At 33.3% G+C, this 24,624-nt stretch overlaps 1 protein-coding gene across 9 annotated transcripts in view; it reads right to left on the reverse strand.

Moving 5' to 3' along the window:
- CNTLN (centlein) overlaps nucleotides 1–24,624 on the reverse strand; it is a 320,657-nt gene that overhangs the window by 11,676 nt on the left and 284,357 nt on the right. For 4 of the 9 annotated variants that reach the window (XM_041763171.1, XM_041763165.1, XM_041763164.1 and 1 more), the window contains 6 exons: nucleotides 23,590–23,687; nucleotides 21,576–21,702; nucleotides 20,046–20,183; nucleotides 19,226–19,411; nucleotides 3,685–3,870; nucleotides 1,012–1,089 (listed from right to left, as the gene is read on the reverse strand). In XM_041763171.1, coding sequence (XP_041619105.1) covers nucleotides 1,012–1,089; nucleotides 3,685–3,870; nucleotides 19,226–19,411; nucleotides 20,046–20,183; nucleotides 21,576–21,702; nucleotides 23,590–23,687 — 813 coding nt within the window. Of the gene's footprint in view, nucleotides 1–1,011; nucleotides 1,090–3,684; nucleotides 3,871–19,225; nucleotides 19,412–20,045; nucleotides 20,184–21,575; nucleotides 21,703–23,589; nucleotides 23,688–24,624 lie in introns of those variants that run through there. The other 5 variants (XM_041763167.1, XM_041763168.1, XM_041763169.1 and 2 more) reach the window with 5 other exon arrangements.

The raw sequence follows: 24,624 nt of genomic DNA on the forward strand, positions 1-24,624 counted from the left end.
CTTTACACAGAAACATTTATGATGACTTTCCAAAACATATGACAGTAATAATTTTTTTTGCTCCTTTGAAAAATATGCTTTAGCTCTTTTAATTCTTTGTTCATTTTTAAAATAGACAATTAGGTTGAGCAAAAAGAACTATAATGAAAAAGTTTTCGAATACATTACATGCTGTCGGTGATGTCAAAACAAAAGCTTGCTATGACTAGAAAAGCAGGGCTCTCACCTGCCAATAAACTGCCCTTGATCACTTACAAGAGGGGCACATCCCAACAGACTCTGTGTGTATTAAAAAAATACTTGAAAGGAAAGAAAAAGTATCACACAGGTCACAGCAGCAGTCTCAATGGACCCCTCAGGGATTTCAACTCGTCTTGGCCTTGTCATCCTCTATGCAGCTTTCCACTCGGCCCAGAAAATGTCGATAGGAAAATGTTTGAGGGGCCTCTGGTGGAAATTTTTTCATTCTTTCTGCATTGACAGGATGCCAAATCAATATTTACTTCCCACTAACAAGCTGCTCGAGGTCTCAGTAGAAAATATTGTAGAGAATGCGGGAAGACACAGTAATAAACAGCTGTCTGGCTGTGAGGAAAACATGAATTGACTGGAAACAGGTCCATAGTAAAAGGTCATTGAAACCCATGAACTCCTCAGGTGTCCATATCAACTACCAACTTTAAAGACACATAATAAAGAATATCTTTTCCTAAGAGGGCTGAGAGAATGGATCCTTTTCAGTGCAGCAAGCATAGAGGTTGACTCAATAATTTAATTAATGCATTTGCTAAGACCTATGTTGGCTCTTCCCAAGGCATTTGTTTCATTTGTTAAGTCCAAAAGTACAAATAGAGGGTTAACTTTCCTGTCTATCTATTGGAATACTTCTTTACCTAACAGAAGTAAATGATGTGGTAAGTGTTTACAAAAAGTTAGACATCGAGTAAAAGTGTAAGGCTTCGAATTTTTTTTTTTAGAAGTTTTTAGACATGAAGCAGAAAAACGAAATACCTGTCCTTCAAGAAGTTTCTGAATGTACAACAGCCATTCCCGGTCGTTTTCAGCATTTATCTTTGTCCTTTCTATGTCCTAAAGGAAGAGAAGCAAAAGATCGATGTTAATTGCATTTGCATGAATTTGATCATACTGTTACTGAATAAATTTAAAGAGATACTGGTAGAATAGGATTCAAAAAGACTAGCCTGTTTTTCCAAAGTAGGGAATATGCAAATCTGTGCTTTTAATAATTTACAAATACTGACATGTGGGGGATTTCTAATTTCTAACAGAAAAATAATTTCTATTATTTATCTATTTCACAATACAATTCAGGAATATTTTATTTCTGCCTTCACAGTGGAGCTGAAGGTAGGGACTGTGGTGGAGGTGAAAATGATTGAAATAAAGTGAAAAATAAGAAAGAGTTGTATAAAAGAATCATTTACAAGTGACCTTTGTAAGATAACATAAAACCTTATATTGGTTAAAAAATCTGACTTGTCAACAGATAATTAAGGAGAGTTGTTACAATTGTAGACAAAATAGGATATGTCATGGGTTTGGTGTTTTTAAATGCTTGCATACTTTAAACATCCAATAAGTAACTGATAGGCAAGGGACATTTCTACTTAAAGTGTTGTAAGCCCCTAAATATTTTCAACCCATCAATTATCAAGGTAAATATTTCTGAAATATAATGTATTCATACATGCAGTGGATTATTCAGTTAAAATCATGATTCAGTTTACAAAAAGATGGACTTTTCAAAAAAGGGAAGGGGTTGGAAAACTAATGATTGTTGAAATTTACCGTATGCCAATATCTGGCTAGGCACTTCACATAGGTTATCATAGTTTTTTATATGAATTTACTAGAGTTCAGGGTAATTTAACGAATATAAGTCCGCTGGTTTGGGCTCTGCTTGGACAAGTCCAGTCAACATTCTAGACCTCTGAAAAGATGCAAGGATCTGTCTAACTAAGCTCTGATCTGTAATGAAATCTAGGAAATGTATCAAGGTGCACCAATCCTTCTTAGAACAGTGTGTTTCTATTAGAGTCCTTTTTCTTCCAGGAGGATGCCCACTGAAGGTTGTGTCATATGCATTTTGCAGTGCTGTATATTCTGGCTCTGGAATGTATCTGCGCAGAGGCTGGGGTACCATTTCTTCACAGAAATGTGCCAGCTACTCTTTGGGACTATAAAGAGAGATCTTCTAATTCATATACCCAAACGGGATAACTTTTTTCTAATTTGTCCATTCAGAGAGGGTGCTTTTTTTCTAATCTGCAAGTCTACAGAGGGCATCTTTTGAGACCACACAAAGTTGATGGGCCTATCTTCCAGAATAGGTATCTGTGTTTGTGCACACACACACACACACACACAAACACACACATATACACATGAGGGATTTTGGTAATCTACTTGTTTTAAAATTCTTAGGGAACAGTGGAGGATTCAACCCTAATTTTTTGTAAGGATTCACACTATCAATCAATACATTTTAACTAAATGTCTATAAGGTATAGTTAACACCCTTGCCAAAGATACTATTATTTCCTGTGTGTCTTATATTTGATACTACATTTGATAATGCTCTTGTACTTCAAAGTTCAGAATTCACAAAGTGAATTCAAAGTGTAGAAAGTCATAGGTATTGTAGCATAGGTGCTGAAAATAGGAAACTGAGAGTTCACTATTCTATTCACCCAGGGGATGAAAATCATCTCTGCAGGATTCCTTTGACTTCTTTTCTAAGAATTCTTAGCAGTTTAAAAACCTTTGCAAATTGTAGATCTGCTCTACTGCAGAGATTTTTGTTTTCTTTATTTTCTGCAGAAGTCTTTTGAGCAGCTGATGGGGCAGCTGGAGGATGTTCTCATATAAACATTTAAGTCTATCATTTTATTTATTCACTGAGCATGTATTTATTGGGAAGCTACTAGCACCATCATCTCTTTAATGTTTCCAAACAATCAAATCTGATACTAATGTATCAAAATTCAGAGACTTAACAGGAGGACAGGATTGAGTATCACCTTTGGTTTCACAGAAGACTGTATACAGGGTGAGATTCTGCTAAGACGTCATAACTACGTTAAAAATGCAGTGGCATCCCCAGGAGGTACAGAACTGCTACTGAAGACTCCTGTCTATATGCACATAAATTCACTCAGACAGGAGGACTTTACCCAATTTAAAGCTATAAATATATTTTTTTCTTTAACTTGATCAACAATCATTTTGAATTTATCTAAGAAAGCCAACAGATCTACTACTTTTGCTCACTTAGGAGGAAAAGTCCTCAAATCAATGATGACCCACCTTAACTAAATCCATTCAAATTGGCTTAATTAAAAATTCTAGCTTACAAGATATATGATTAACTAAATTAAAGAAAATGGAAAAGACAGGAAAGAATTTGAATAACAGACTTGAATAACAAGCAGTTCTAAAGGTTTTATGCAATGGCTTATTTCTCTATTATACAGAGAAATTTCTCTAAACGTTTTCTGAGTTGGTTAATACCCCTGATGTAACTTTCACCCATATGTTACTAAGCTGACCTTCATTAATATTATCTTGAAGATGAAACTCTATGAATTGCAAAACAAATAGAAGTATGTGTTTAAGTTCAATGTGTCCAAAGCCCTTTATTAATAAATATTTAAGTGATCTTACCATTTTGTCTTCTGTATCCATTATTTCCTCTAGATCTGACCGTGAAATGTTCAGGATAGAAGCTGCCAAGGTCTGGGCTTTATGGGTTGAGGTTTTACGAGCATCCCTGTTTTTTTGGATTTTTTGTAGTTCTCTGATTTGTTGCCTTATCTCATGGACATCACTTTGTAACTCTTTGGCCAAAGCCTGCAACATGTTGGAAAGAATGTGGGCTCATATGGAAGTCATAAATGAAGACTAAGCAGTCACAATATAAAAATGTGAATATATCAGCAAAGCATTGCTTATTAGGATTACTCAGATTTTATTTACTTTGGAACATAATAGATTGCTCTTATTATCTGTATGTAATAAAAGCTCTCTTAAATGAGCACTTAACCAACTTGCTGGATTAACCAAACTCTCCAATCCCTCTTTCAGATTTACCAGCTGATATCTTAGTTGGTGAATGCTTGAAGCAGGGAAGCTACTTTTCATCATGCCAGAGCACAACTACTCCTGACCACTGAGCTGATGCCAGTTGTCATTGTTTATTCCTAAATGTGTGTATATTTGTTGTAATAGGTTAATAATGTGATTAGCTTACTCATTATATAAACTGATGAAAAACAGCTGCAGAGAGTTGTTTCTATTTTAGTAAAACTGGATCAGAAAAGCTTTGCAAGGACTTGATAAAGACAAGTTGGGTAAATATGTAATTAAGTTATGTGTGGGCAAGATAACAATATAGAAAAAAATTAAAAACCTAGGACCGGGGATGCCTGGATGGCTCAGCAGCTGAGTGTCTACCTTTGGCTCAGGTTATGATCCTGGGGTCCTGGGATCGAGTCCTGCATTGGGCTCCCTGCAGGGAGCCTGCTCCCTCTGCCTAGGGTCTACCTCTCTGTGTCTCTCATGAATAAATAAATAAAATCTTCAAACAACAACGACAACAAAACCGAAGACAGCCTCACAAGAGCCTTTAAGTTCTCCCTTTGAGAAATGAATCAATGCTGGCCCATACCATGCCTATGCATGCATAAGAAAAGGATAGCCCTTACTCTGGATAGACACAGCTCTGGACCTCGATGCCTGGCTTTGTGATCTGAGAGTAGGCTAGCAAAGATGTTAGGGTTATTTCTCGATCTTTTGCCAGCTCAAGCTATGTTGCAATAAATAACAGTGCTCCTGTATACATTTTGCATCTCTAGGATATATCCCTAGAAGTGAATTTGTGGACCAAAGAGTTTGTCTTACTGTAATTTTGAAAGCTGTTACTTAATCTCCCCCCGCTCTCCAAGATAGTACCAAGATATACCTTTCAAAGAACATACGAAACTACTTGTTTCTCTACACCATTAGCAAAACACTAATCTAGGATTTCACTGTAGTTTGTTTTTTCATTGTATTTTAAAATTTCATTTCTCTTATATAAAAAAAGTTGAACATCAGCCTAAGAAGAGGTATTTTTTTTGTTTTTCTATTTTTTTCCTAGTAATTTATAGGAGTTTAAAAAATTATTTATTAATTTATTTCAGAGAGAAACAGATATCAAAACAGAGATAGAAAGAGAGCAAGAACAGAAGAGGGAAAAGCAGGCCTCCTGCTGAGCAGGGAGTCCCATGTGGGGCTTGATCCCAGGACCCTGGGATCATGACCCAAGCTGAAGGCAGATGCTTAACTGACTGAACCACCCAGGTACCCCAGGAGTTGTTTACATATTTGGATATTACATTTGTATATTGTACATATCTAGATTTTTTCATAATTTGTATTTTTCTATCAACAGTAATTTCAGTATTTCATGTCAAGGAAAAATATTCATTTTTCATATATTCAATGATTCTTTTCCTTTCTTTCTCACTTTTAAATTTAGTGTGATACTTTAAAAAGCATTCTCCACAATGAGAGATATATAAATGTATTTTCTAACCAGGATTTTCTGCTATTTTAAAGTTTTTATTTTTCATTTTTAAACTTTTTATCCATTTGTCATCATTTAGAAATCATTACATAAAATCATACTCAGTCATCCCACAACCATTTATTAAGTTCAAGTTGGGGTGTCTGGGTGGCACAGTCAGGTAAGCGCCCAACTCTTGGTTTTGGCTCATGTCATGATCTCAGGGTTATGAGATGGAGTTCCAAATTGGGCTCCACGCCCAGCACAGTCTGCTTAAGACACTCCCTCGCTCTCCCTCTGCCCCTCCCCGTCTTGCTCTCTCTCTTCTCTATCAAATCAATCAATCAATCTTAAAAAAAAAAGTTCACCTTTTTCCCACTGATCTCCTATGTGTTTAGGTCAGTGTCTAATTTTCTGTTCTGTCCCATCTCTATTAGTGAAGCTTTATAATGTATCTAAACTTAATGAGGCCTTAGAACGAATGTTAACATCTGGCAAGGCTAGCTCCCTCTTACTACCCTTCTTTTTCATGTTTTCCTTGGAAATTTTTGCTTCTTTGGTTTTCCATAAGAACTTCCATGTGAACCTTGTCTAGTTTCCCTCCCCTTAAAAAACAAATCTTACCAGTAATTTTATTTCAATCACGTTAGATTTCATTTGGGTCAAGGGAAACTTGTAGCATGTTGAGTCTTCCTAACTGAAGACCGTGGTGTTCCCCCCAGTTAGGCTTTTTTGTGTGTTTCTCAGGATCATTTTTAAGTTTTCTCTTTCTAGCTTATTTTTCTTGCTAGTTGTTTACTTATTGGGAGGCTGCTTCTAATACTAATTGTTGCTTGAATACATAAAGATTGCTGACATATATTGAGCTTACTGAAGTTTCTTATTGGTACAATTTTTCAAATCTTTAGTTTCTAGGTATTGAATCATATCTCCAAATATTGGTAATTTTATCGCTCATTTTCCAAATTCTCTAATTTCTTTCTTTTTCGATTGCATTGGTTAAGTTCCTCTGGAACAACATTAAATAGCAGTACTGATGGATGTACTTGACTTGTTCCTAATTTTAGTGAGACTCCTTCTACTTCTTAGGAAATGCTATGCCAGCTTTGAGTTGAGAGCCATATTTTAATGCATTAAGAAATATATTTTCATATATTAACCTACAACACACAGTGTAATATAGTTATCTCTATACTCATTTTTATTTCTTATAAAAACAAATGTCAAAATATCTTAAGCCAATTTTACCATCCATATGAACTATTATGATTTTCCATCCTATATCTACTAATAGGATTACTAGTAATTTCCTTAGTAGTGAATTATCCTTGCATTTCTGGAATAAACTCCACTTGGTGTGATATATTATTTTTTAATATGCTGCTGACATCTATTTGCTAATATTTTATTGTAGGATTTCTACATTAGTATGAGATTGATTTTTTTCAATTTTGTGAAGTCTTCCCCAAAATGTGGAAGTATCTTTCTCTTTCTGTGCTCTATAGTTTTAACGAAATTGAATTTATCTCTTCTCTACTGTAGTAGCACGTGTCTGAATTTGGTTTAGTATTTACTGCAGGGGAAGGTAAAAAGGTACCTTTCTGATTATTTACTTTAACTTTTTCTTTGTTCTAGGAGAGATTTGGAACATTATATTTTCCTAGAAAATTACCCATTTCATCCAGACTTTCAAATGTATTTGCATACAGTTGAGCTAAGTAATCTGCCATGATTTTTTCCTCCTGTGTCTATGGTTACTATTACCTATCACTTGTTTTGTACAGTTGTACTTTCTCTTTTTCTTAATTAGGTCCATCTGTTTTATTGATTTTTCTTTTCTTTTTTAAAAACAACTCTTATGTTCATTAGTTGTACATTTTTAAATGATTAATTTCTATTCAATCTTTAGATTCTAGTTTTAATTCTTGAGTGGAATGTTTATTTTCATTTTTTCTTGTTTATTAATGTAAATATAAAAGGTTATAAATTTTTGAGCACTGTTTTAGCTATAAAAGGTTATAAATTTTTGAGCACTGTTTTAGCTATCCGTAGGTTCTGATAATTCTTTTAGGGATATTCTGCTATTTGTTCACATACCCTTCTTGATCTAAGAACTTTTTCTTATAAATATTTATGTGGTAGTGACCTCTGTTTTCTGGTTTTGTAATTAATTGCAGTTTTATAGCATTACTCTCAGAGAAAGTTATCTATCCTATTTCTACTTTTCAGAATTAAGGTTTTCTTTGTGGTATGTATCAGGTCAGATTACCTAGAAACAAGATTCTGAGATGAAGATTTGTGGGCAGGAGGTTTGTTAGGGACACATACTTAGAAACAACATCTGTATAAAATTTAGGGAAGCAGCCTGGGCAGAGGGGAATGAAGTGCATTGCAGTTCCAACAGAGGCTTTGTGCCAACTTATGCGGAGTTCTGGAGATAAGACAGCTTTTCAGAGTTGTCTCTCGGTTTTTTTCCCCTCTTACACATGACTTGAGCTTTTAACTTAGCTGTTCTTTTTTTTTTTTTTTAAGTCCAGAAACTTTACTTAAACACACCTAGGGTATGACATATTTAAGACCAATTTTTCCTGGTTCATGTTATGTTCTTAGAAGTCTTTATTTCTGGAAATTATTGTTGAATTATAGGTTCAATATTTGTTCTGCTCCTTTATTTGTTTTCTTCCTTGAAGACTCGAATTATACATATGTTGAGTCTCTGTCACTTGCTTCAAAAATTCTTTTTCCCATAATATGCTTTATTTTTTTAACTGAGACATAATTATGAATGAAATAGCTCACATATTTTAAGGTGATGAGCTTTGGCAGTTGTATGCATGTATGTAGCCACCACCCTGCTCAAGATATAGAAAGTCTTCATACTCTAGAAACTTCTTTGATGCCCTTCCTAGGCAATTCCTCCCACACCCAAACAAATTGTTGACACACACATATTCATATGAAACCAGTAATATATATATTTCCTGAGATAATTTATTTTCTTTTACTTCTTTGCCAGCCACCTTGCTTTCATCTGCTCCAGTGTCTCATCATCTTTTTCCTAAATTCTTATATTTAATTCCACCTTAAACATGTGCTTTTTAGAGGAAATTATTTTATTAATATTTTAAATTCATACTAAAATTTCTCATCTGCTCTGTAGTAATTTATTTGTAGTTAACTTCTTTTCCTGACACTTTTTCTGTTTTTCTCCATCCTTATTCTAGTATATTTGCATAGATAGTGTGTTAGTTCATTTCATTTTTGAAAAGATTTTTTCCTAGACTACCTATTTATAGAAGGTTACATGGCAGAGGGGCCTGTGCTATGTTCAGGCTAGTGAAATTTTGCATATGACTTTAATTTTTTTTGATGAATTCCATTAACCAGGTTATTTTTGTTATTTTTATTTATTTATTTTTTTTACAATTTAAGGAATCTATTTTCTTGGTTGCTATGAGAAAAGCTGCCTCCTTCAGATATTCCTGGTCTCTCTTATTCTTCATTAAGCCTTGGCTCCTTAAAGAAGCAAATCAGTTCTAGGATGGCTACCACAAACTTCTGCAGACCTGTTCCACTGCTGCAAGTAGTGGATGTTGGATTTGTACCCCTTGTGAACTTCATCTTCTAAGAGGTCTTGATCTTTCAGAGGTCTGTAGGACCTAAGTCTTCTTTCCATGGAGTCTTATTTCTTTTGCATGCTTTCACCAATCTTACCTGTTTTTTGCTGTTCTTCCATGTATTTTAGAATACAGAGTTTAGCTCTGACTTAGGTTGACTGTGAAAAGGAGTTCAACTTTTGTTTCTCATTCTTGTCTGCTTCTTGATTTCAAGGGATGGAGGGAGGGGTAATGATGATTTTACCCCTCTATGATACCCCATCATCTAAAATGATGATTTTAGAATTTTCCAAAATGCATTTGCCCCTAATATTTCCAGTTCTTGACTATTATGCATAAAACTGCTATAAATTTTGCTGTACATATTTGTAAATATGTTTGTACACATATGTTTTCATTTCTCTTGAGTAAATACCCAGAAGTAGAATTGCTGAGTCATATGGTAGGTGAATGTTTTATTTATTAGAATTTCTAGAGATTCCCACCATATCTTGTACCACCAATACTGGGTGAAATATCTCCATTCTCCACATTCATTCCAACATTTGGTGGCTTACATGTCTTCTCTTGAATTTATTTAAAGAATTTTTTAATGCTATTGTAAGTTGAACATTTTCTATTTAATTTTCTAATTGTTTACTGTTAATATATAAAAATACATTTGATTTTTGTATTTCAACCTTATGTCTCATGAAATGGTTAAACTCTCTTATTAACATTAGTATCTGTTTTATAAATCTCTAGGATTATCTACATTAAGAATCATGTCTCATCAAAGAAATGCAATCAAAATCACAATTAGTTACTTACAAAGGTAGAATGAATGTTAAAAAACCAAAGTAGTAAAAATAGCTATGATTACAATAATTAGTTAAGAGATACAAAGATAAAAAGATGTAAAATGTGTCATCAGAAACAAAATAGAGTGAGAATAAAAACGTTGAGCTTTAGAATAGGACTTAAGTTGTTATCAAACATAAGTTGCTATCAAAATAGGTATAATTTATTATATGTAAGATTCATGTAACTACAAGAAAAAAAGCTATAGTAAATGTACAAAAGATTAAGAGAAAAGAATAATTAAGAAAATAGCAATAAGGACACACCTATCAATAATTACTTTAAATGTAAATGAACTAAATTCTCCAATCAAAAGACACAGATTGACTGGATGAATAAAAACTCAACACTAATCTATCTGCTGCCTACAAGAGACACACTTCAGATGTAAGAATATACACAGACTGAAAGTGAAGGGATGGACAAAAATAGTCCATGCAAATGGAAACTAAAAGGTAGCTGGAATAGCTACACTTGTATCAGATAAAACAGACCTTAAAACAAAGACTGCAGTAAAAGATGAAGGGTATTACATAATGATAAAGGGTTAATCTAACAAGAGGACATAACATTTGTAAATATTTATGCACCCAACCTAGGGACACCTAAAAATATAAAGCAAATATTAATAGACCTAAAGGAAGAAATAGACAGTAATACAATAGAAGTAGGGGAGATTTTAATACCTACTTATATCAATGGATAGGTCATCCATACTGAAAATCAATAAGGAAACATTGGTCTTAAATGAGATACTACCAGATGTATTTAACAAATATTTGCAAACATTCCATCCAAAAGCAACAGAATACACATTCATCTCAAGTGCACACGGAACATTTTCCAAGATGCATTATGTTAGACCACAAAAAAAACTTAATAAATTTAAGAGAACTGAAATGATATGAAACTAGAAATTAACTTCATGAAGAAAACTAGAAAATTCAAAAATACATAAAGATTAAATAAATGCTACTGAATAACCAATGGGCCAAAGAAGAAATCAAAAGAGAAATTAAAAAAATACCTTGAGACAAATAAAAATGGAAATGTAACACCAAAATTTATGGGATGCAGCAAAAATAATTCTAAAAGGAAAGTTCAGGGACGCCTAGGTGGTTCAGTCAGTTAAGCAACTGACTCTTGATTTTGGTCCAGGTCATGATCTTAGGGTCATGAGATCAAGCTCTGCATTAGGCTCCACACTGCACAGGGAGCTTGCTTGAGATTCTCTCTCCCTCTGCCCCTGCTCCCTTGCTCAAGCATGCCTTCTCTAAAAAAAAATAAATATAAAAATAAAAATAAAATAAAAATAAAAGGAAAGTTCACAGTGATAAACGCCTACTAAAGAAACAAGAAAAATGTCAAAAAAAGAACCTAACTTTCTACCTCAAGGAATTATAAAGTGAAAACAAATGAAAGAAAGTAGAAAGTACAAAGAAGGAAATAACAAAGACTAGAACAGACATAAATAAAAAAGAGACTAAAAAGACAATAGAAAAGATCAATGAAACTAAGAGCTGGTTTTTTGAAAAGATAAACAAATTTGACAAAGTTTTGATTAGGCTCACCAGGAAAAAATGAAAATAAATCCGAAATGAAAGAGATGTTACAACGGATACCAGAGAAATATAAAAGATCATAAGAGACCGTGAACAATTACCTTTGGAAAGGAAGAAGTAAAACTGTTACTATTTGTAGATGACATGATATTATATATAGAAAATCCTAAACATTCTATCAAAAAACTGTTAGAACTAATCAATAAATTCAGTAAAGTTGTAGGATACAAGATTAATACACAAAATCAGTCACTGTTGTTTATACTAATAATGAAGTAGCAGAAAGATAAATTAAGAAAAAAATCCTGTTTACAAGTGCATCAAAAAGAATAAAATACCTAGAAATATATTTAAAGAACAAAGTGAAAGACTTAAATATTTAAAATTATAAGATATTAATTAAAGAAACTGAAGATACAGATAAATGGATAGATATTTCATGGTCATGGATCAGAAGAATTAATACTGTTAAAATGTCCATATTACCCAAAGCCATCCATAAATTCAATGCAATCCCTATCAAAATTCCAATAGCATTTTCCACAAAAATAGAAAAACTATATTAAAATTTATATGGAACTACAAAAAGATCTGAATAGTCATAGCAACCTTGAGAAAGAACAAAGCATCATACTTCCTGACTTGAAACTTTATACAACTTAATAGCAAAAATCTAAATAATTTAAAATGGGCAAAGGACCAAAAGAAGCATTTTGCCAAAGAGCACATAGAAATAGCCAACAAGTACATAAAAAGGTACTCAGTCTCACTAACCATTAGGAAAATGCAAATCAAAACCACAGTGAGATATCACTTCATGAACCTTTTAGAATGGCTACTACTAAATAGGTAAGAGATAACCAATGTTTTTCAAGGATGTGGCAAAAAGGAACCCCATGCACTGTTGGTGGGAATGTAAATTGGTACAGCCACTGTAGAAAACAGTGCAGAAGGCCTTCCAAAATTAGAAGCAGAACTACCATATGATGCAGCAATCCCACTTCTGGGAATATATCCAAAGGAAATGAAAACAGGATCCGAAAGTATATCTGCACTCTCATATTCATTGCAGCATTATTCACAATAGCCAAGATGTGAAAACAACCTCAGTGTCCATTGATGAATGGACGACAGAAAACATGGCATATATGTAATGGAATATTATTGGGCCATAAAAAGGAGGAAATCCTGCCATTTGTGGCAACATGGATGTACCTTTTGAGCAATATAGTAAGTGAAATAAGTCAGAGAAACACAAATACTATATGATGTCTCTTACCGGCGGAATCTAAAAAGCTGAATTTGTAAAAACAGAGAGTAGAACACTGGTTGCCAGGGGCTAAGGGGTGAAGGGAAGGAGACATTGGTCAAAGGGTATGGACCTCCACTTATAAGAAAAATAAATTCCAGGGTGTAATATACAGCATAGTGACTGCAGTTAACATAACTATTGTATACTTGAAAGTTGCTATAAGAGTAGATTTCAAATGTCTTTACCGTAACAACAACACCAACAACTAAATGGTTATTATGTGAGGTGTGAAGGATGTGTTAACTAACCTTATTGTGGTAAATATTTCATGATATATACATATACCACATCATCACACTGTATACCTTAAATTATATAGTGTTATATGTCAATTATGTCCCAATAAAGTTGGAGAAAAAGAACAGGAAAAAAAATCATATTTAAGATGCAGATCAGTGCCAAAGTATTAACAATTGTACATATAAAAATAAAATTATAGTGCTCCACAAATGTTCTCATTAAAGAAGCAAGAAATTTATATGCCCAAAACATCTTACTAAATCTTTCCAAAGCAAGCACATATTGGTAATTAAATGATTTAAGCTTCCAGCTAAATGTTGTTCTTTGGCTGATATTTATTTCAAAGCTCACAAAAACCATTGAGAAGATAGAATCTGGCATATGACTCTCACATATAAGCACATTAACAAGCCTATATCAGGGCTCAATCAAACTGAGCAAATACTTCTAGGAATTTCCCTTGTGTGCTTTATTCAGTTACTAGGAGGATTCAAAGCCTCAGCTCTGCCACATATATCCAGCCCACATGCTCAAAGCACTTGATTTTACCCCAGGGCAAAATTCCATATTCAAGACTAGATCTAGAACAGATGGTCATTCCACCTCTTCTCTAATCTGGTTGTGCTCTATGAAAAATGCAAAGACTAAAGGGAACACAGATTCCACAACAGGGCCTGAACAAACATTATTGCTATTAATATGAGTAATAATATTTATTAAGTACTTTTACACAAAAGTACGTGATACCCTAATAAGTTCTGTACAGAATGAATCCTGTTTACCACAATATTCCATGTAGAAAAATGCACATTCTTTAACTATGCTCTTTAAGGAATATGCACAGCTCTTGCCTTCACAGAGTTTTCTATCTAAGCAGCGATTATGTGGCTAGTATCATCCTTGAAGCTGATATAAAGTCAATTCCTTGAGAATTTAATGAGCCTTGTTACATGCCAGTACTCTGCAGATAAAGAATGACAATATGCTCAGTGGGAAGGAAAACTGTACAAAGGCAAGAAAGAACACTACGGGTGAAAGTTGGAGAGTAGTGGGGAAGAAGATTAGATTCTAAGCAGGATAGGGCCAAATTATGGAGATTTTAAATATCTAAAAAGCTTAGCCCTAACACAGTAAAGATTTAGGAAGTCACTGATGGTATGTATCCTCGCTCCTGAGCATTCCCTCCCAGTCCGCTCACCATACATATGTACAAGGAAGAAAAAGATGACAGTCCTCTCATTCCTCACAGCCAAATGTCCAGTCTTTGCTATTGTATCTGGTTTGGCCTTTATTAAAAAAATGGATTAAGCAGCAGAAGTAATGCCAGTATTAACTACATATGGGCTCTAAAATACAGTTAAGAAAAACAAATTTCAAATTACCATTAGGCTTTTTAAACACCAAATCATATATGGATTCAATTAATAAAAACAATTGAAGGCAGTGTTTTAAAACCTGTATTATGCATAATAATCACTCAACTTGTTAAATTCAGGTTATTAGGCCTCACCCCCACAAAGATTTTGATTCAATAAACTTGGGGCCCTAAATTATGCATTTTATATGAAAGCTTTAGAATCTGTTGATTCTAATGCAAGTGATCCAATACCAAACTGAAATAAAGTGGAAAAGTTCTAAAAGAGTACTAACAAATGGCTTATTGATATCTTTTATCTTTTCCTATTATGTAATATTTAACATGAATTAAATATTTATCTCCTATTATGTAATATTTAAGACATGAAACCACAGTAATCCTTAATTTATCTATTTAGGCATTTATACTGTACATCATTGTTGGTGAAAAAAATGAAGGATTAATATGTCATTCTTCAACAATTAGAAATTAGATACTTTATCATTAAATATTCAAATTCTTGGACAAAATTAAAAGCCTTGTTTTTTATTTATTTATTTATTTATTTATTTATTTATTTATTTATTTATTTTATTTATGATAGTCACAAAGAGAGAGAGAGAGAGGCAGAGACATAGGCAGAGGGAGAAGCAGGCTCCATGCACCGGGAGCCCGATGTGGGATTCGATCCTGGGTCTCCAGGATCACGCCCTGGGCCAAAGGCAGGCGCCAAACCGCTGCGCCACCCAGGGATCCCAAAAGCCTTGTTTTTTAAAAGATAATTTTGCCAAGTAATTTGGTCATGAAATTTTGTCAAATCAATGATAATCAGATATGTAATCATAAAATTCATTTTTCTATTTTAAAACTTCTGGTTATCAATTCTTTTTAAAAAGGATATATTCAAAGAATATTTCAAGAAAAATGATTGGCATTTAAGTAAATCTTATAATTATGTATTTCATGTTTTATATTTTGGCTAAAACTGCAACAAACAAAACTTTAATCTGGATATAAAATAAAAAACAAAGGCTTATGAAGTCAGTCATAATAAAAATGGTTTTACATCATGAATAATGACAATATTCAATGCGAATGCTTATCATAAGTTAAACAGTGAGACTACTCAACAAGAGTTTGGAAGAAATGACATTTTAAATCTGGAAAAGGTAAATTACATTTACTAAAATTAATACTCTGCAATCATTTGGGGTCCTCTGAGGCAAGGTTTATTGGTTTGACTTTATATCCATCAAAACCTTTGTTAAAAGAGATAAAACAGATCAAATGTTTTATTCCATTCATTTTGTAGATGTTTTTAAAATGAGAAAGCTCCCAAGGTATCTATGATTTTCAGAGAAACTAAGTAAAGGATTTGTTCTAAACAGGGTACTATTAACAGTGGCATAAAATGTCGTAAGGTCCTATTTTTAGAGGAATGAAGAATATGGCATTATACATAAGATCCAGTTATTTGCCATCTTATATCCAATCTATAAGCTCAGGAATGTTGTATCTTATAAATAAGATCAATACCTATGGGGATAAGTGGATTTAAAAATGTTCTACTTTCTGTTGAGCAAAGAAGTTTCTACTGGAGGCTTAAGAGATGCCAAATAACCTACCAATCTAGACAGAGAAGCAAACAAAAAGATTGATTTGAGAACAGTAATATATTAATATACATAAAATAATATACATTAAAATACACACACATATATGTGGCAAGTTTAATCGAGTGAATCAAATAATACTGAGGCTACTTGGGAAAGGAGAGAGTAATTAGTGATGTTATTTTATTCCATAGTTTAAACCTTCATTTTATAAAAATTCCATGAACTGAAAATATTTCATATATTGAAGTAAATTTCTACAGCTATATTATGCCAGTTTCTTTAAATTTTAACTCCAGTATAGTTAACATATAGTGTCATATTAGTTTCAGGTGTACAATGCTGTGATTCAACAATTCTATACATTACTCAGTGCTCATCATAAGTGTACTCTTAATCCTCTCGACCTATTTCACCCACCCTCCCACCCACCTCCCCTTTGGTAACCATCTACTAGTTCTCTAGTTAAGAATCTGTTTTTTTGATTCGTCTTTTTCTCTCTGTTCATTTGTTTCTTAAATTACAAATATGAGCGAAATCATATGGTATTTGTTTTTCTCTGACTTACTTCACTTAGTATTGTATTCTAGATCCATTCATGTTGTTGCAAACATCTCATTCTTTTTTTATGGCTCAGTAATAGTCCATTGTACATATAGATACCACACCTTCTTTGTCCATTTATCCACTGATGGACACTTGGGCTGCTTCCATAATTTGGCTATTACAAATAATGCTGCAATAAACATAGGGGTGCATATATCCTTGAAAATGAGTGTTTTCATATTCTTTGGGTAAATACCCAGTAGTGTGATTACTGGATCATATGGTAATTCTATTTTTAATTTTTCGAGGAACCTCTATACTGTCTACCATAGTGGTTGTACCAGTTTGCATTCCCACCAACACTGTGAAAGGATTCCTTTTTCTCCACATCCTCAACAATACTTGATGTTTTTCTGTGTTTTTGATTTTAGCCATTCTTGACAGGTGTGAGGTGATTTTTGCCTTCTGGTTTTGATTTCCATTTCCGTGATGATTAGTGATGATGAGCATCTTTCCAGGTGTCTTTTGGCCATCTGTATGTCTTCTTCAGAAAAATGCCTGTTCAGGTCTTCTGCCCATTTTTTAATTGGGTTATTTTTGGGGGGTGTGGAGTTTTATAAATTATTTATACATTTTGGATACTTAACCCTTAATCAGATGTCATTTGCAAATATCTTCTCCCCTTCCGTTGGTTGTCTTTTAGTTTTTGTTGATGGTTTCTTTTGCTGTGCAGAAACTTTTTATTTTGATGTATCCCAACAGTTTATTTTTGCTTTTATTTCCCTTGTCTCAGGAGACATATCTAGAAAAATATTGCTATGGCTGATGTCAGAGAAATTACTGCTATGTTGTCTTTTAGGATTACTATGGTTTCAGGTCTCACATTTAGGTCCTTAATCCATTTTGAGTTACTTACTTACTGTGTACAGTACTTACAGTACTGTATACTGTGTACAGTACTTACTTACTGTGTACAGTGTAAAAAGTGGTCCATCCAGTTCCATTATTTTGCATGCAGCGGTCCAGTTTTCCCAACACCATTTGTTGAAGGACTGACTTTTTCCATTGCATATTCTTGCCTCTTTTATCAAAGATTAATTGACCATACAGCTGTGGGTTTACTTCTGTGCTTTCTTTGCTGTTCCACTCATCCGTGTGTTTATTTTTATGTCAGTACCTTACTGTTTTGATTATTACAGCTCTGTAGTATGATATGCCAGTTTTTTTGTTTGTTTGAAGATTTTATTTATTCATGTGAGAGACACACACACACACAGAGGCAGAAACATAGACAGAGGGAGAAGCAGGCTCCCTGTGGAGAGTGTGATACAGGACTTGATCCCAGGACCCCGGGATCACACACTGAGCCAAAGGCAGATGCTCAACCACTGAGCCACCAGGTGCCCCAACATGCCAGCTTTTAAATCATGCATGCCGTCTGAAGGGCAAAGTAGCACAAGTAACTCAATCTCATGAAAGATTGCTAAAAAACAAAATAAAATATTGTGATTTCAGGATAAAATAGAGAATATAGAGTTACTTTCCCACTGCAGTCAAACTGTTTTGATGCTTATTTTGAAAGGTCAAAGAACTATCATTAGAATTTCACATTTCTAATAGAAATTTAATTTGATTCAGTAGTGATTATTGCCACATGCTGAATATTTTGCAAGGCACCTGGTAGATATTGTGGAGGTGGAGATTGATAAAACATTGTCCTTCAGTTTAAGAAACTTATCATCTACCTACTGGCAACAGATTCATTTGCTAGCTATAAGACAAGGCAGAATGAAAAGCACCAAAAAGAGATATAAACAACTCAGAATGGGATTAAAGGGACACAGCATCACCAGATCCCTGGTTTCTGGTATCTCTGAAACCAGAGCTGCTCCTCCTTGATTGTCTCAGAAGACCTAAGGGAAGAATACTGTCTGATTATGTGGGACAAATGTACAGACCAGAGGCCGAAAAAGCTCCTTATGAAGACTTTCAAACAAACCACCTTTATCCACCCTTCCCCTGTCACTCTTAGTGGTTCCTTGTGTAGCCAATTACTGAGGCTCTCTAAGGTTCTTCAGCTGTCAGATAATTTCTAGACAGCACAGCCTTTGCAGGCACTTTGATTTGTCTTCTGTTTGTTCTGCTAAATCATTTACCATTCTTCTACTCATTCCATGTCTAACAGGTTATGGGCTGGGGTTCAGATGTCTCCGAGCTTCAATAAAACTAGGGCAACTTTCTGGTTGTTCTTGCTGGATTTTCAAAAGGAGAGTGGAGAGGAAATGACTGCTTTCATCTTAAAACCTGTCTTGATTACATGATTATTACAATTCCATCACTGAAATGATGTTAAGAAAAGAATATTAAAAATAGGATGGAGTATGTTAAACTCAAACTATAAAACCAAATCTTTTCTAGACAAATTTTGAACAACGTGGCAAGTGGGTAGGAGAAGATTCTTTGCGGTTTTAGAAAGCAAAAAGAAACTTCGGAGTGTTCCCACCTCATCTCAAGGAGGCCACCACCCTGACGAAAGTAAAGTACAGATTAGTAAACTATGAATAATTCAAACCTTCACAAATATGGTGAACTCTTCAACTTTCTTATTGGCTAACAGTAATTTCTTCTGTGCACCTTCCAGGGCTTGCTCGCTTTGCAGTGCTAATCCTTGAAGATGTTTAGATGCTGCTGTTTCAATCTCTGCCATTGCAGATTCGGTCTCACTTATTTTTGATACTAGGAAACTTAGTTTGATATCCTGAAAAAGACCAGAGATAACAGAATAAAAAATGATTCACAAACATATTTGGAAGGGCTAGGTATATATGTCAGATAGAGAAATGGTTTCATGATTCTCTTTTTATACATATTTATTTTTATTTCGGTAAAATTGATGGTTATTTTCGTTTATTTTCTTTTTTTTATGTGGAATGTATGTGCAATTTTTATTTTTTATTTTTTTCCAATAAATATTCTGAGTACATATTCCCATATATTTATCATCAAGGTTAGTTCATATTTTTAAAAATAATAAATCATTAAAGACATGGAAGCTATTTTAGACCAAAAGATCTCACATATCAAATGGAAATATTTAATTAGTTTATAAGGTTAGGTGGATCTAAGAAATTTATATTCACTTAGACAAGTTCTTAACAATAATGTTCATTTTAAAGATATTATCAAGACACAAAATCTATTTATCTAATACAGCACTACCATTAATGTTAAACAAATTCTTAGTGTTTCATGTCGAGATAAAAATGTTCTTTGCAGTTATCTGAAACAATTAGGTTGCTCATAATAGTTTTGGGGAGAAAAAATGACAACTTTAAAAATGAAAAAGATACAGTTATATTCCATTTCTAAGCTAACATGTCTAAAAAGCATACTTTTTTTTCTAATTCCTCTTTAGTTTTTTGATACATCTGTTCGTACTGTGACTTCTCTTTCACGGCAACACTGAGTCTCTGCTTTAGTGAATCAATTGATACCTTCTTGTTGGAACATTCTTCTGTTAGTGTCTTCACCTACAGTAAAAGCATAAAAGTAACTATTATCCTAGTTGTATACTCCATTTGTTGTAACAGAAACCAAAAAAAATTCAGGAATATGCCTAATTTATTTTCTCATAAATGATATCAAATTTAAATAAATAAAAGTTTAAAAACTGATAAAAACGTATAAGGTTTGTAGCACTCATAGTGTGAATGAGACTAAAATCCTTAAATCAATAGCAAAACAAAAAATGCACAAAAATATATGAATGCTGGTATGAAGTGGTCTACCTAATAAAACAATACTAATTTTAACTGTTTCCTTTAGTTACTAACCTAAACTTCCTTAAGCAAGAGGTGGTTGTTTTGGATTCTTAAACAATCCAAGTCATGGATAACTTTCAGTTAGAACCATATAACATGTACTTTATAAAATAAAATTAAATAAGTAATGCAACATTTTTATTATACATTTGAAAGAAGAAATAGTTTTTCTTTTTTCATTCAATACCACTAAATATATATAATTACTTATACGAAGACTCTAAGACTATATCTGGAACAATTATTAAGGTTTAAAAATCAGCAACATTTAAAGGACAACACTGAAAAAAAACTATAAGAATTATAATTTATGTGGGTATGTGGAGGAAAAAAAGAAAGAAAATCCATGTGCATTTGTCTTGCTCATATAAAATTTTCTCTCTTAAATCCATTTGAGCTAACAGATACTTACATTTTTATCTCCAAAAAGGAAAGTAAGAGAGATGCTCTCTCTGGAGTAGATAACATTTAATGAATGCCAAAGCACAAGCTGCTTTATGAGTTGTGCAAATAGCACCTTTTTAAAAAAAAAAAAAAATCTTAGCAAATTGCTGATTTCTACTTTGCGGTCAGATATGCAACTATGTTAAATACAACAGTCTTCCTAAATACACCGAACTAAGTGTAGAGAAGGAAAAGTATACTTTTTAAAAATGGTGGTAAGTACATTTTTAAAAGAATTTCTGGTAGTTACTGGTTATCACCATTTGCATTTCATATATGCTTCAATTTGTCATTCTAAATGTTAGTAAATTAGATAAAGTGAATAAATAGTTTTAAGTTGTATAAATTAAACTTTAAAATACTGAATAAAATGTAATTATATACCCCAGGAGCATTGAAGATTTTTAAATTTATACTTGATTATCTTTTCATGGTATGTTCACAGATATAAAGAGAATGTGTAGCTATGTTATGTATGAGATCTGAGTCTTGAATTCTAAAACAAATAATGTACTTTCAGAGCATATAATTGTGTAACAGTATAAATGTATTCTATGAATATCTTCTATAAATTTATTAAGATTGAATACTCAAGTTAAAGATATAAGTAAGAGGGAAGTGATTTTTTTCAGTGTCAGAGAACATAAAAGTTAATACCTTTTTTTCAAGATTTTCTAACATTTCATTAATACTCTCATTACTTTCTGAATTTACTTTCTGTCGAAATTTCAAGTCCTCTATCAAATGTCTTTTCATGGTTATATCCCTCTCCATTCGAGACATCCTTGAAAGGGGGGGGAAAACATTTTATTGAGAGTGTTAGAAAATACTTTAACAGTGATTATATGATTATATGATAATCTTACATATTATCCAGTGCTATACCTACTGCTAATTTTTAAATGCTATCTGATGTTAATTGGAAATTAATAAGATAATTACATGAGATGAAATATTGTTCTATTAATACTTTGAGTACTTGTAAAACCTGTAATTCAGTTGTGATTGGTAATTATAGTATTTTATATATATATATATATATATGCATTAAGACCAAAAAATAGAAGAACTGGGCAGCCCGGGTGGCTAAGCAGTTTAGCGCCACATTCAGCCCAAGGCCTGATCCTGGAGACTCGGGATCGAGTCCCACGTCAAGCTTCCTGCATGGAGCCTGCTTCTCCCTCTGCCTGTGTCTCTGTCTTTCCCTCTCTCTCTCTCTCTCTGTCTCTCATGAATAAATAAATAAAATCTTTTTTAAAAATAGAAAAACTGAGAAAGATTGACAAAATTTATGAAAAATTAAAATTGTTATATTTAAATTATATTCTTGCATTGCTAAGAAAAATCAAACTGATATTTAGAGATCATGAACAAGTCTAACAGTGACTGGAAACAATTCTATACTTTAATAAACAAATGTAAAATCTTATACCATCATATAGAAACACAATAAACTTAGGCATGGTATCTTCTAATTTAGTATCACTTGTGATTGAATTGACCCTTCAGTGTAGCTTAAGTGGATAACATGTATAAAATGGCAGCTGCTGTGGCAACTACTACTAGTACTACCAAATAATAACAGCATTTACTGTGGGCCTGCTGTGTGCTGGTTTCTGTTACAAGTGCTCTACATGCACTCATTCAAGCCTCACAAGAATTTTAGGAGCGAATGCTATTAAACTGTGATACAGAGCTAGCAGGTAGAGGAGCCAGGATTCAAAGAATGTCATCTCTAGAGCCCTTACTGTTAAATAGTAAACAAGAATGCCCCTTAGACTCATAAATAAACTTGATGATATTTTGTTTAAAAAATTAACCAATCTTTCATCTAGTTTCATCTGTTAATATCACTTCCAAGTTATCTTCACTTAAAATGTGGTATACACATATGTACTTGAGATATATATGTATAGTTCTCAAATTATCAACCACAGGCTGGAATTCTATCTAAACACGTTATTATTCCTGAGCTCTAATAATATATATATATATAAAAGATATAGAAAGGAAATCATTTTGATTCAGTGAGATAGAACATTTTAAATCCCTTTTTGTTAATATACACATGCAGTACAAACTTTTGTAATCTTCCTTTTATTTTAGAGACAAACCAAACTTTCCTTTCCCCTTAGCTCTATAAACTTAAGCAATTAAATCCAATAAAAGATCAACCTACATACATAGTTTTGGTCAAATAATTACCACATTCAGAAGTTTCCTGTTCATAGTCTTTAGGTTACTAATTTACATACATTCAAAATTAATTGTTTAAGAATGAAAATCTAACTTTATATTCTTACTCTGATGAAAAGTAGTAAATATTTTGCCACCAACCATGCTTATCGGTAATATTACTTAAACTTTCATTTTATTGAGGCTTAAGCATGAAGGAAAACTTCATTTTGAGAACAACTTCAGGGGTATCCCTAGGTGGCTCAGTGGTTTAGCACCTGGCTTCCGTCCGCGGTGAGGCCTCGGGATTGAGTCCCACATCGGGCTCCCTGCATGGAGCCTGCTTCTCCCTCTGCCTGTGTCTCTCATGAGTAAATAAATAAATCTTTAAAAAACAAACAACCCCCAACTTCATTGTTTCTTGGATGCAATGTTTAAGAGAGTTAACTACCACTAGGTGGCACCAAATACAATGGATACGAATATCAAAACCTACTTCTCATGCATTTCCTTTATGTGTTCTTCTTTTGCTAGGAGTTCAAATTTCAGAGACTTCACATTTGATGACTGTTTTGTGAGTTCATTAGTTGCATTCTAGGTTAAAAATACACATAAAATAAAATACACCTTTCAATCTTTGGTGGAATGCAGCATACAAATAAATGACATTCTCAGTAAGAGTATTGAATTTGGAAAATTATGGTTATAATTAAGAAAGACATTTTAATATTTTTAAATACTTTATTTTATAGGTTTTAATACAAGTACTATGGTACACTAAAATTTTTATATAACATACCAAAACCACAGAAGAATGCCATTGTATAACAAGTGCAAAAAGTATTTCCCCAAAATACATGTATGGAAAATATGGATTGTCTTTGTAAAATGTAAATGTGCATATGATTTAGTATTTTAATGGGTTAATAAGATCACTTAAAATGAAATGGTGAGTTTACTAAGAACATGTAACAGACCAAATATGGTCACAAATGCTCTGCAGCTCCTCCCACCAGGAGGTGAGATTCATCTTCCAACCCTTTTGAGTCTGGTCTGGCCTGTGATTTGCTTTAGCCCAAAAAATGTGGCAGAGATGACATGATGCAAGTACCAGATCCTGGGCCTAAGTCCTTGCAGCTTGCACTTTTGCCCTCTTGGAATGCTGCCTGGGATCACCTTGCAGGGAAGACCGAGGAAAGGCCATGTGGAGCAGACAGCCCACAGACCAACTAGCAGGCTGTGAGGCTTTCTCAGAACTTCCCATCCAGATAAATCCTTCAGTTAGAATGCAGGCACATGAGAGAACTCAAAAGACAAAAGCTAAGAACTGCCCAGTCAATCCACTGGATCATAAGAATTAATAAATTGCTTCTGTTTTAATCTGCAACATTTTAAGATAGTTTGTCAGACAGTAACGGATAACTGATAGGGAAATTGACTAACACTAAATACTTTCATCCTTGAATTCATTAATAATATTACTTATTATTAAAGTATCTATGCATAAACATCAGTTTTCAAAGCTGAACAG

This window comes from Vulpes lagopus, chromosome 7 (genome assembly GCF_018345385.1).
Source record: "Vulpes lagopus strain Blue_001 chromosome 7, ASM1834538v1, whole genome shotgun sequence".
In the NCBI taxonomy this organism is placed as follows: domain Eukaryota; kingdom Metazoa; phylum Chordata; class Mammalia; order Carnivora; family Canidae; genus Vulpes; species Vulpes lagopus.